Raw genomic sequence first — 14138 nt, forward strand, 5'->3', positions numbered from 1 at the left:
TTGATTAATTTGGAAGAATATCGACGAAATTTTTTTCTAAATAAAAATCTTTTAAATGATGTACATATATATTATCTTCTTATATATATATTATATTTTTATTTCATTCATTACATTACGTTGTTGCCACTGACCGGATCTGTGACCTTCATCTTTATCACTAAGTGTACGGACCACTCTTTTACTTGCTGTTAAATATTTATTTAATTCAATTTATAGTAAATTCATATCCAGCAAATTTTCTATTTGCGAATTGATTTACTGTCAACGCGACGCATCCGAAAAGGTAATTACTTCATCTTTGAATAAACAGTGCGTGCAAAAGTAAACAGACAATCAATACGCACGAGTGATACATACTAAAGACATTCATATATATGTATATTTGTTTATCGAGACTATTCACGATCATATATGTTTGTAATATATAATATATAAATACATATATGTATATACATGATTTATCTACATGCGAATATCTTTAACTATATATGTACATATGTATATATGTACCCAAGATTGCTTAAGAAGCTCATGAACTGGGCACCAATATTTTGGTATACAAATAGTAGAAGAGCAAATATGTATGTGTAAGCAATGAAGAAAAGCTTGGGAAATTTATCATGATCAACATTATGGGGTTTTTTTATGGATCTATGTACATATATTAGTATTTACTACACACACATTTATACTTACTTATGTATACGTATAAATAATAGATTTTGGTGCAAATTGCCGTACTTATAGGTAATAATGTCTGCTTTATTGACTAGTTTGTAGCTTTTCTACAGTGGCGGCAGTAAAATTGTGAAACAGCATTTATTTATATACTCTGAACAGAGTATATTCAGTTTGCCACGCAGTTTGTATGGACTAAAAGAAAATATCGGAAACCTTATAAATTGTATAATAGATTAGAGTGACGAGCTGAATTGATTTATCCATTCCTATCGTCTGCCCTTCTCTATATACACAAACTGGTCCCTCAGGTTTTGAGATATCGATGAAATTTTTCGCACGAGCTTTTCTCACCAAGAAGCTGCTCATTTGTCGGAACTGCCGATATCGGACCACTATAGCATATAGCTGCCATACAAGTCGAACGATCGGAATCAAGTATTTGTATGGAAAACTTTTTCATTTGAGGAGCTTTCCTAACGAAATTTGACACAATCTCTTTTCTTCTTGTTCTCAGTAAAAAATATGCGATCTTAATTAAATTCGGAAATATGAATTATTTAAAAAAAATTAATTTAAGATTTAAGTTCCCTATTAAATAAAATGCAAGGAATGTTTATATTACGGTAATTTCTTTTGTATAAAAAGGATTGCCAACTGTTAAAAAAAATTAATTTAATTAATTAATTAAACCAAAATTCCGAGCTAAAAGTGCATATAAAAATGAGAAAATTAATTATACAAATAAATTTGCAATTTTAAGCTGCCAGAGTTGCCATTTGTTTACAAAATAGTATTGTTGATGAAAACAAATTTTGAACTAAAACAGCATATAAAAATGAGAAAATTAATTTTACAAATTAAATTGCAATTTTACTTTGCCAGAGTTGCCATTTGTTTACAAAAAAGTTTTTATTTTAATTGTTAATGATAAAAATTTTTTAGCAAAAGTGCATATAAAAATGAGACAATTAATTTTACAAATAAATTTGCAATTTTATACTGCCAGAGTTGCCATTTGTTTTCAAAATATTTTAATTTTAATGATTAATGATAATGTTATAGTAGATTAGCTCTCCAAAAAAAAATATTTCTCTTTATATGCATTTTTGATTAGAGTTGCTATTTTAATTTAAATAATTATTTTTATTAAAAATTTACGCATATTAAAAATATTAGGATTGCCACTACGTTCAATTTTAAATATTTATTTAAAATAAAACTTGTTGGTCTTCCTAAAATTAGCCGTTTAGAAAGTTATAAAAACTTTTGAAGGCAATTGAGTATGGAAATAAAATATTTTATAGAGTTGCCATCCGACAAAATTTTGTATTTTAATAATAAATGATTTGTTATTATTCTTTTCTCAAAATAATTTATATAGCAAGTAATTAAAAACTAATAATACTGTTAAAATTTTGTAGGGTTGCCATTTATTTTTGACACACTTTTTTTAATTGTTTAGTATTTTAATAATAAATGCTTTGTTATTATTTTTTACTAAAAATATTTTATATAATAAGTAAGTTCTGTTAAAAATTTATAGGGTTGCCACTTAATTTTGACACACATTTTTTAATGTACTCTATATTATAACTCCAAATTAAACAATTTAAAGCGAAAAGGTTTTTTATAAACTTTTATGTCGAGGGTGGCCAATTATTTGTTAACAAACATTGAAAGACACAATTTTTTTATACAAATAATTTTTTACATATTCAAAAATAATAACATACTAGTGAATATTTTTGTTGAAAAGCTGATTTGTTCTTTCAAATTTAATCGCCACCACTGTATGTACTACCGCTGAGCACTCTGAGTACACCGCAGCGTGTGTACTTCTTTTATTGATTAAGCAAACACCATTTTGCAGCGCAGATCGCCGATCACAGATCGAGCATTTGCCGAGCTTGTCAGCGGAAGAGGGCTTTCAGGCTACGCTTGCTTAAAGATATTAGCGCGTGCGTATGTATGCGATCGTGTGTCGCGGGAGATGTGCGAACTACCTGTCGCTTGAGTTGAACGCGCTGGCGCACCGCACTTAACCAGGCTAAAGGGTTGCCGAAGTGTGGGCGGTGGGGAAAATTTCGGTGCTCAAGAATTGCTAGTTAAACTATTTATTGCCGTCATGGGCACATACAGATTCCGAAATATTTTTTTTATGTACGGTAAATTTAGCACATAGTAGCTACGAATGTGTTGAGTTGTGGGCTCAGACATATTGGCCTATAAATTTGTACGCCACTCAAAGAGATTTTAACAGTTCACAACGAGTTTGGTACACGGTCAGTTCGGTATTAGCTGATCTTCTAATTTTCTACACGCATTACTCGATTTAAATACGATACGATCAATCATTATATAAGTGGGTGTGGAACGATGAAATTGTGCTTGATACTTGCGGTTTGTGTCCTGGCGACACTGACGCCACCCACACAAGCTCTCTTGGGCGCCAAGTTGGCACTCCTGGGTTTGGGTAGAAATCTAATCAGCGGCGGTGATGGTGGCAACGGTGGCGGTTATGGCAGCGGCAACTATAACGGTGGCTACTACGCACAGCAGAATCGTCCCGTTTACAATGGCGGTTACGGCGGCAGCTCTGGTGGCGGTTATGGCTACGGACGTCAGTCGTACGCCGGCAATTACAACTATGGCGGTTACAGCAACGGCGGTGGTTACAGCGGTAGCAATGGCGGTGAACAAGTTGTGCGTATCATCAAAGTCATTGTGCCCAATGAGAATGTCGTCACTTCGTCGAACCAAGCTAGCGGTTACACAAGTGGAGGTTACTCAAGTGGTGGATACTCAAGTGGCGGATACTCAAGTGGTGGTGCCTCAAGCGGTGGTTACTCCACTGGTGGTTGGATCCCAATTCCAGCACCGACACGTACAGTAGTGCAAGCCCCACCAGCACCAGTACCTGTCCAAACTACATATTACTCAGCGCCTGCACCACAACCTGTCGTACAAGTGGCTCCAGCTCCAGCTCCAGTACCGGCACCGGCACCTCAGCCCATCCAGTATACGACAAACGTGGCCCAAACTTATGAGTACAGACAATCTGCACCACAGCCCGCTCCAATTCAAGTGCAAGCACCGCCAGCTCCCGTACCCGTGCCCGTCCAAGTACCCGTACAACCCACCTACATTTCAGCACCTGCACCACGTCCCGTCGTTCGCGTAGTCCCGGCACCACAACCCGTACCAGTCTATCAAGCACCCTCAGTTGTGCTGCAACCGCCTGCACCACAACCCATTTCCCCGCCGGTCCAAACATCGGAAGTCGTGAAAACCATCAAGATCATCGTTGATGAGGATAATAACGCCCAGCAAGGTGACTTTAATGGTGTGCCAGCTCAAACCTATGGTCCACCACCACCACAACCCCTGCCACAGCCTCTCCCTCAACCAGCGCCACAAGCCGGTTGGAGCAGCAGCAGTTCGTCGGGTGGTTGGAATAACGGCTACAAGAGCGGTGGCATCTGGGAGAAGATTGGTTGTTAGCCAATTGGAAACTATAACTTTTAGTCAAAACCGTTAACAATTTTATTTTATATGCCTTAGTCTTATTTACTCAATTTGTCTGTGTCATACCAAACTGCCGTGTTCGTGAAGATTGTTTGCTTACGAATAAAGTTCGATATTCTTTTTGAAGCTGCTTTTAAAAATCTTTTTTGCTATTTGTTTACATACCTTCGCCTTGCATTATCGATTTGGCTGCTTAGTTATCAGTTACTCGCTAATTAAAGTGTGCATCGTTGGGTAGAACTGTGGTAAAAAAAGATTTCGCTAAATCGTATGTCAACAGTGATAATACGTTCTCTGGAGGGCAGTGTTAGTTGTTGTTTTGAATATTTGTTTCCGATTGGCATTGAGGTTTGGGGGAAAGGTTACCGCATAAGCATTAAATTCTCTTTGGTGAAGACCAAATTCTGAAAGTTGCGGTTAGGAAACGAACTCAAACTGAGTAACTGAGTTTTTTTTTTAATATTTCAGAGGACAGCGACGATTTTCAAGGGATTAAAGATTCGGCTAAAACCATGATCCCAACTGGGGTTCAGGAACCATGTGTTATTTTTTTGGAAATGTCGCAGTCAAGTCAAAATTTTACCGATCCTCTTTCTATCAGGATTACCAGACGGTAGTCAATAGGTACAAGTATCGGAACTAAAGTAGTAGCACCAAGTCCACAATTGTATCCACGTCTTATCTTTTGTGTTAAAGGCTTTTCATAATTTTAAAAATGTGTTCGGGCTTCAAAGAGTATGGAGTAGAGTACCCTGTAGTAAAAATGTTTCAGAACCAGATTCACTTAAGTCTTTAAAACGCTCAATCAAAAGGTCAGTGCCCCTTTAGAATAGCTATAGGTCTAAAATACTGTTTTTAGACCTAAGAAGTAAGTCCTTAGTTCCAGCCTTACCATACTTACTTACCTGCACCATATCTGCTTCGTTATAAATATTGATTTCCTTCTACACTGAGCTATGGTATTTGTTCAAGTGAATATTAAGCTCTCCTTTTATCTTTTCTAGCGGGCATTGCATTAATTGGTTTCTTTCGGCATGCTCCCTGTATTACATTTAGTTTCCGGATATGAAAATGTGTCTTTAGTGCTGGCCATCTAACCAGTGTAATTTTGCAATTCTGCTTGGTATCGATTTCAACCTCCAGATATGTATTTACCGGTGAGAGAGGGAAATTTGTTTACCACCAAGTGAGGAAAAGCATCAGCTCAGTTTTATAAGGGCCATTGGCCAACAAATGAAGGCCTTAGGTGATGACACATCACTGGCCCTTCTTCCAAAGGACGGCATTACGACGAGGGTAAACTTGGAGTGAAGTGATTCCACGCTCGACCTACTACTGAGAGGCAGCACTATCCAGTGGTACACTGATGGCTCGATAACACCGGAAGTCATTGGAGGACGGAACGTTTTTCGAACATCTTACAAGTAGAAGTCTTTACTATAAGTCAGTGTGCTGAAATCAATCTCGATCACAACTATCGCAACCAGTGTTTCGGTATATTCAACAATAGTCAAGCGGCACTAAAAACAATCTCAACTTATGAGGTCAAATCGCTATTAGTGGAGCTGTGTAGAGCTAGAGGAGCTGAACCGACTGTCAGTTTACAACCGTTTACACCTGATTTGGGTGCCGGGGCATAAAAGAGTAGCGGGAATGAGCTAACCGACGAGCTAGCTCGCTCTGCGTCAGCTCCCAGGATGATAGGGCCAGAACCATGCATTTCGGTGGGACAACACACCATTAAGGAGTTGCTTCGCACGAAGGAGAGTGGGGAGAGAACGACACTGGGAGCAAGTAGCAGGAATGCGCCACGCTAAATTCACTCTTTTTGTCGCGCTCTATACAGGGCACAGGCACAGGAAGCACTTATCCAACTGGAGCATAGTCGTTGCTGTTGACCTTACAGAGTGCAGCATAGGGAAGCATTCAGTTCGTTAGTGATTGTTTCATACTAAGGAATTTAGTAACTTAGTTGAGCTGTAGACGTTAAATAAACAATTTTTCTAACCTATAAATGGAATAAAACTGACTAAAGTGCTTCAAAGATCATATCCTTAAAAAAAATAGGGTGTTATACTAAGCTTTTTTCAAACCCATATTTGGACCAATAGAAATTAATGTTGTTTTAATAATTTTTCATAATTAAAGTACATATTCAAAAATACTCAGGTCTGTATTGATCTATCAAAGTTATTCGAGATAAGATCGCTAATAACGGGTGGGCCATATAAAATTTTAAATTTAAAAAGTCAATAAAAAAAAACGGCTTGATATTTTTCAAAGGTCTAACATTTATTTAAAAGGTTGTTTTATGAAATTTATTTGTGGAAAACAATTTCGGACAAATGACCACCACGGCTGAGTTTACAGTAGCTTATCCGATCCACCCAATTTTGGAGTACTTTCTCGATGGTTTGAGGCCTTATGGCAGCAACAGCAGCTTGAATCTCATACTTTAGATCTTGAATTGTTTCTGGATGGTTGGCGTAACATTTATCTTTAACAGCTCCCCACAGAAAGTAGTCCAACGGAGTTAAATCGCAGCTTCTGGGAGGCCAATTCACATCACCTCTTTTGCTGATTATGCGATTTTCGAAGATAGGGCGTAAAAGATTGAGTGTAACGTTTGCTGTATGGCACGTAGCGCCGTCCTGCTGCAACCAAATGTTGTCCAAATCTTTCTCTTCAATTTGCTTGAAGAAAAATTCGGTTAACATTGCGCGATATCGCTCACCATTGATGGTTACGGCGGTTCCTTCTTCATTTTCGAAGAAAAATGGGCCGATGATTCCACCAGACGAAAATCCGCACCATACAGTGATTCGTGCTGGGTGCATTGGCTTCTCGACGATTATGGGCGGGTTTTCTGTGCCCCAAATGCGACAATTCTGCTTGTTAACGTAACCATCGAGGTGGAAATGAGCCTCGTGATGATGAAAAGATGATTTTTCGGTAAAATTGACCATCCTCGGTTTTTTTTTTCAAGTTGTAAATATTTCCCAGTTTTCTTCTAGTGAATAGCGACCCATTTCGTAAATTTTAGACTTTTTACCGAATATCTGTCACTTTCCGAATGGTTTTTGACGTTTCCAATGTCGAAATATAGATAATTCAAATTTAAAACGTTAGATGGCCCACCCTGTAATATCCCTCAAATCAATCGCAGTCGCAATCACTTCTGATGTCACAATAAAAATAGACTGCTTTTATCGATGATTGTGGATTTCATAACGAAAAGCTTTTGGATAAATAAATGAACTTAACTTTGCTGAGTCAAAGTTTGGTAACTTTCTCTATAATGCTTTATACATATTTTTCCAGAGAAATGTTGAATTACAGTGTTTTTCAATAAGAGTGATATGATTTTAACAAAAAAAAAAAAAAATAGGCGTGTCATGAAGACACGCGATAGAAGTGAAACTGAATGATTGGATCTGCAAGGATTATTTAATTTTCTATGTTTAGAGGGAGAGGAATCATTTTAATCACGTGTCAAACACTTCTTGATAGTAAATATTAATTTATTCATCATAATAATTATACTTTTTTCAAGATACAATAATATTAGTATGAATGTGATGAATTAAATCTCAATCAGCTTCACCTTCATTGCCTGGTAGACTCTTCATGAACGAAATGATAGGTTTGTGGTAACGAAAATAGGTAATGAAGACTCTTGACTCCAAATTTTCGATGTAACGTGAGAAAACTGCATCGATCGTGGTACCATGGCGTGTAGTCGATTCAATTGGTGAATTGTTCATTTCCAATGACAATTTCTGTTGCAAGAACTGAATTAATGGCTTGGAATCCTCTGAAGCAAAATTAACATTAAAATCTCCCCCTAGAATCATAGGTATTTTGTCCAGCTCTACTCCAACTTCTGCAGCAAGTGAAGGTGAATAAACTCTATTATTTTCGCCATTTTCTGATTTGGTGAAATATAGAGTGCTATAAGCATAATCTGCTGTCCGCTTTCTGTGCGACATTCAGCTGCACATATTTCTCCAACAGAAGACAACCCAATTGAAAGTGATTCTAGTTGTTTCAAGTTCTGGTCCATATTGGGTGTCATGATGTTCGTTCCATGAGCAGTATTGCAAAGTATTGCGACACCTCCTGCTCTCACATTATGTCTTTTGAACTGTACGACACAATTAAAATTGGGAACATCAATTTCTTGATCGTTTTCCTTCCACGTCTCTGAAAGTATCAATATATTAGACCATAATCACCGGATCATTCAAATCTCCGCTATGAGCTCCTAAGCTTTGGCAATTGAGGGTTGTTATTGATAAGCCTGGTCTGCTGATGAACTCTCGGAGAATGTCAGTCAAAGTTATCAATGGATTTGTTAATAATCTTCTAAATTTTGATTGTTGCTTGTCCATTGATTGATTGCTTTTTTCCGTCCATGATAAAATTTGTTCTTTCCATCCTTCGCAACGAAATACAATCCCTGTATACTTGTGACACGGGAAAAGGCTACGTAAAGGAGTTGTTGTGAATGTGTCTTTTCGTATTCATAGACGATTTGATTAAACGTACCACCTTGAGACTTGTGGATAGTAATAGCACACGCTGATACCAATGGCAGATGATTTCTTTTGACGAAAATCGGTTTGTAATCACGCAGGTGACAATGGTTCATATAATTCAATATAAGCATGCATATTTCACTCAGAGAATGCTTTTTTCCATTCTCTGTGTGATTTTATATATTTTGTATATTTTTCTACAAAGCAATTCTCTTTATTTATTTTTAGTCATTTTACATACATATATTTCTGCCACTGAAAGTGCTCAATTCTGCTAAATAGCCAGAGCACGGCGAATTCCTTAAACAAATTCTATCAGCTCTGTTAGCCGCGCAATCGAACCGTCATACAGATTTCGATTTGCACCTTCTCTATACTTTTAAGTTCTCTGCCTGAACGCAGAGAATGACATGAAAGACAGAAAGTCTTCCGTCTCATTCTCGCACGATACACGAAGGCCTCTCACTCTCGCCCGATAGACGAGACGTAAGGTAGTCCGTCTCACTCTCGCTCGATTCCCGGAGGCCTTCTCACTCTTACTTACTACGTTAGAGCGCGCGTCACCAAAAAAGTTGCCGATCGAGATTTCAAAACCCTCCCATAAGAAGGTTTCACTTCAAAAACACACACTAATTGGAAGGGTATTCAAATGTTGTTTATTTAATATGAAGTACAATCGATACAATTAAGTTCTAAATATAACATAGTTCAAATGGCCTCCACGACCTCTTTTGCAGGAACGGATTCGATGAACCCAATTTTCGAGCACTTTTTCCACTAAATAAAGTCTTATGTCACGAATAGCATGTTCAATACTGACTTCTAAAGCTTGAAGAGAGTCTAGTTTTTTTGCTAAAGACCAATAGCTTCAAATAGCGCCATAAGAGGTAGTCTAATGGTATTAAATCACAACTTCTTTGAGGATCTTCAATGTCACAATTTCTTCAAATAATCGAATATCGAAATTTTTCTCGCAATAATTCGGTTGTTGCACGAGCTGTGTGGCACGCAGCCCCGTCTTGTTCAAACCAGATGTTGTCAAGATCATCTTCTTCTAATTGCGGCAATAAAAAGTTGGTTGCCATCGATCTATGCCGCCCTCAGTTGACAGTAACGGAGACACCAGCACCAGAATCGACAGTTTTGTTTATTTAGGTTCACGAGTCGAAGAAGCTGTCTTTCTTAAAGTAATCGATATCATTTTCAAGTTGTTCCAAGGCAAATCAGCAAATTTACCACGTTTACGGTGGCTCAATAGCTTCAGTTCTTGAACTTCGTGAGAACAATTTTATATGGATGCAAGTTAAAATCCTTCTCAAAATCCGCCAGGTTCTGGTTTGGGACGTTCCCAATACTTGATAATGTCTTCCAATCGACAAATTTCAGTTTTCAGTAACACTTGCCTGAACGGCAGCAATATTTTCATGCCTTCGAGTGGTTCTTTGTCAACAGATGGCGTACCCTTGGTTACCGCGCTTCTGTGTACCTACGGTAGGTGTAGTTCAGTAGGTGACAATCGAAGCAACTGAGCCACCAAGGTGCACAGAAGCTCATTAAGCGTCGAAGCACAACAAATTACATCCGTTCTTTAATTGATCGTGAAGAATATTTGCTATAATTGCATTCGAGGTTATGTGAGCACTCAAGCGCCACTCGTATATAAATGTGACAATTTCAAAAGTCTAATTTATTCGGTGAGAACAACTTTAAGGGAACGGTGCACAGAATGATGACACCTCGAACGCATAAATTTGAAGTACCATGGCTTTTGATTCTACTGACTTTGATAGTGCCCAAATTGCAGGCCACCACTTTACGCGACAATGGCGAGCAAGCAGGCGACAAAAGAGGACACGGCCCAAGTGGGGCACCAAATGGTGGGTTGGATTGTGGATACACATAAAATATTGTAGTTTATACAAAACTAAATAATTCTAGACTACGGTCCAGCCATAAAAATCACTTCGAGCATCCTACAGCTGTCGAAATCAACGGAGGGAAGTACGTCGTTGGGTAATCTGGGTTTGGAACATCACGAGACTACACTTGAGCAACCCTGGCCGGTGACGACTGGTTATCAGTTGCCTGCCGCACAGACTGTATGGCTGGAGTTTCCCACAAACCGTCAACCGGACTTTCATTTGATTGCCGTGCCAGATGTGAGCAATCATCAGAATCACTTACCTCCAACGCACGCCGGCGGTAACGAAGTTATTGGTGTTTCTGATGAGGGTAGGTCCACTCTATCGACCGGATTGCATACACAGATCATAAGTAGCGGCACTGGTGTCACACATGTTAGTGATAATCTCGATTTTGGTGATGTGGTCGCGGAGAAAACGAAGGGTAATCGCCGTACTTCTTATGGTAGATAAGTGAGGAGTGAATTTAAGAAACTTTTTTTACACTTTTTGTTCTTTATAAAATTATGTGGCAACTCTATTAAATATTTTAGATTAGTAATCATGTTCTATTTCCTAGAACCGTTAACTTTTTAAATATATAGATATTTTTTTCAATCCATTTTTTTAAATGTCTCATTGAAACGCAAGTGGAAATTCGCTGCAGAACTCCCCGTTGCCTTACTTGACCTCTGGTTGTCCATGCTTTATCAAAAATTTGACCTCTCCTAATCTTTTGGTTTACCCCACTACACCTAGTTGTATCTCCCTTGCGTCTAGCTTGACCTTAAGTACTGGTCACCGTCCGACTTAACCTCTCTTAATCTCTTGGCTTACCACACTACACCTAGTTTTACCTCTCTTGAATCTAGTTTGACCTTTTCTGCAGCAAGAGTTCCTAATCACGATCGGATAGAGCAGGTAGAATACAAGTTATTCGAGCTTCGGCTGAATCCTATGAGAGAGCTTTTCTTTTCGCTGATCCGTTCACGGTTCTACAGAAAGACTAAGGTCAAGAGCTTAAGGCATATGTAGGGTCTGTTTCGCTAGCGACTTTTATGTCATGAAAATCCATTATCTTTAAAGTAAAACTTTAAGAGCACCCACAACTGTATTAATTTTTATAAGTTTTTTTATTAAAAAGAAAAAACGAAAATATATATTTACATACTACGATTATTCCAAACAGGAGTTGTATAAAATAAGGCTAATAATACTGTCCCAAATACACCACACAGATCGCTTTTTTCACTTAAAATTCGCCGAAAAGTACACGGACACACAAAAAAAATTCAAGCAACATCCACTCGTTTCTTTCCCCACATTCCTACTCGTCAACAATCACACGAACTCAGTACAAGCCTTTCTGCTCATCGTGCTTGTGCTCGTACAAAGTGCTGTAACTGAAAGCGCCCTTGCCATGATCAATGCCCACCACAGGCTGCTGATGATAGTCGTCGTGATAATCACCGTGGAAGTCCAGCTTATCCAAAAACTCATGTCCGCCAAAGTCGGCATGTGCAACCTCTTCGAGGTGTTCTGAGCCAGCAGCCTCGGCCTCTTCATATTCCTCAGCGGTGGCGCCATGATCCTCGGCATAATCAGCGGGAAAATGCTTTGGATCCAAGTGATCACCAGCCACGCCCAGCGACTCCACGTGACCATCATCACTGCTGAAGTCATGCTGCTCCACCGCATCACTCAATTTGGGCAGCTGCAATTGGCTAACGGCCTTGGCGGCACTTAAAAGGCCAGCATGATTGCCAAGTGGTCCAGCATTGTAGATCGCCGACTGTATACCTTGAACTTCTAAGTCATTGCTGTAGGGCACGTGTAAGGCGGCGCCAAGTGTCGCACAGCTGATGGCCAGCACAAAGGCGCAACCGAATATTTTGGCAAGCAGCAAAGACATTTGGCTTTCTTTAGTGGCACCGGGTTTTCTTATTTTCGTATTTCTGTAAATTTTGCGATTTTCGCACACTTTCTTTGTTCGCTTTTTATTGCTAACGGTTGTAATGCTGGCGTCCAACTAATTTCTCACGTCCAACTCAGCGCGGTTTATATAGTATGGAAAGCGGAGAGTTGCTTTAGCGCCATAAAGTGGCCAATAGATATGGGAGCGTGCAACTTCTTTGCATTTGCACTTTTGCTGCGTCGGTTTTTCTTTTTCTGGTGTGTTATGACGACATTGGCGTTTTGCTGTTAGACACTTCCATACGCCTATAGACGTATGCATAGCTACTCTCTGTCAAAATAAAACCCAAAATTTGGACGAAAGAAGCAATTCTATCGAAATTTCAACCGAAATCCACATTGCTCATAGAGAGAAGCTCATAGTCGAGGGACTTTAGAGTTCGCTGCTATCTCCAAGTAATCATTTATTAACTGTCAATATATTCCTGCACAAGCTATGATATTCATTAAACGTATATGGTCTTCTCGTAAGATAAGAATTCATTCTTTAATTCCTAATTTCCAAAGGTTCCCGCAGTTATATGTAATACCGACTTTTTGGCAGGTTAGATGAAGTATTCACTTCAGGAATATGGAAATAGAACCTCATGATTGTTTCTGTTTGAAAACACAAAGAAAAACTTCCGCGCTCTATCGTATACTCTTTCGGATGACGTGCTCTAACCAATGTATCCGCTTTCTTTTGATTATCTGTGCTCGGCTGAGTCCGTTATAAAGATTGTATAGTTAAAACTACGTTATATGGGATTATTGGCCACTAAACTGTCACAGAATTCTGCTTTTCAACATGTTAAGGGCCTCACCCAAACTTCGGTATCATATATTAGGTAAGACATGTCTAAAGAACTCTTAATTACTAAGCAATTGAGAAGTAAAGTCCTCTCTCTCGAAGAACAAGGACCAGATTCTACAAATCACTCATCATACCCGTACTGCTATATGATGCAGAGGCTTGGACGATGACAACACCTGATGAGTCAGTGTTACGAGTTTTCGAGAGAAAAGTTCTGTGAAAGATTTATTGTCCTTTGCGCGGCGAATACCGTCGATGGAACGATGAAATATAAGAGTTATATGACGACATTGACATTTTTCAGCGAATTAAGAGATAGCGGCTTCGCTAGATAAATCATGTCGTCCGAATGGATGAAAACAATCCAGCTCTGAGAATATTCGACGCAATACCCGCCTAGGGAAACAAAGGAAGACCTCCACTCCGTTGTAAAGAGTAGGTGAAGAAGGATCCGGCTACGCTTGGAATCTCCAATCGGGGCCTAATGGCGAAAAAGAAGAAAGCGGCGTCGATGCCAATAAAGAAGAAGAAAATGTTAGAAGTTATTAAAGGCTCTTGGGTTGAAGCAATAATGCGTTTCATTTTTAATGTGAAAATACTTCTAAAGAAAGTTTATACCTATGCATCGAGATAATCCAGCGAAACATTCGGACATATTGATTTGTTGAGTAACTTTTGGCACAGAGTGTTTTCATGTCATGCGTGCGCAGGCGTATCATGGGG

General features: G+C 38.8%; 4 protein-coding genes across 6 annotated transcripts in view; 3 read left to right on the forward strand and 1 right to left on the reverse strand.

Moving 5' to 3' along the window:
- The window catches only part of LOC126759048 (anoctamin-1), a 191295-nt gene that overhangs the window by 10515 nt on the left and 166642 nt on the right, over positions 1-14138 (forward strand). The window lies entirely within an intron of this gene.
- Positions 3061-4185, forward strand: LOC126759082 (skin secretory protein xP2). Its single transcript, XM_050473679.1, has one exon. The coding sequence runs from the start codon at positions 3061-3063 to the stop codon at positions 4183-4185; it is 1125 nt and encodes a 374-aa protein (XP_050329636.1).
- Positions 10474-11122, forward strand: LOC126759105 (uncharacterized). Its single transcript, XM_050473721.1, has 2 exons — positions 10474-10624; positions 10686-11122. Exons 1-2 carry the CDS (start codon positions 10474-10476, stop codon positions 11120-11122), a joined length of 588 nt encoding a protein of 195 aa, XP_050329678.1.
- On the reverse strand, positions 11877-12598 carry LOC126759106 (uncharacterized). The gene has a single exon (XM_050473722.1). The coding sequence runs from the start codon at positions 12558-12560 to the stop codon at positions 12000-12002; it is 561 nt and encodes a 186-aa protein (XP_050329679.1). The 5' UTR covers positions 12561-12598; the 3' UTR covers positions 11877-11999.

Source organism: Bactrocera neohumeralis, chromosome 5 (assembly GCF_024586455.1).
Source record: "Bactrocera neohumeralis isolate Rockhampton chromosome 5, APGP_CSIRO_Bneo_wtdbg2-racon-allhic-juicebox.fasta_v2, whole genome shotgun sequence".
Taxonomy (NCBI): Eukaryota; Metazoa; Arthropoda; class Insecta; order Diptera; family Tephritidae; genus Bactrocera; species Bactrocera neohumeralis.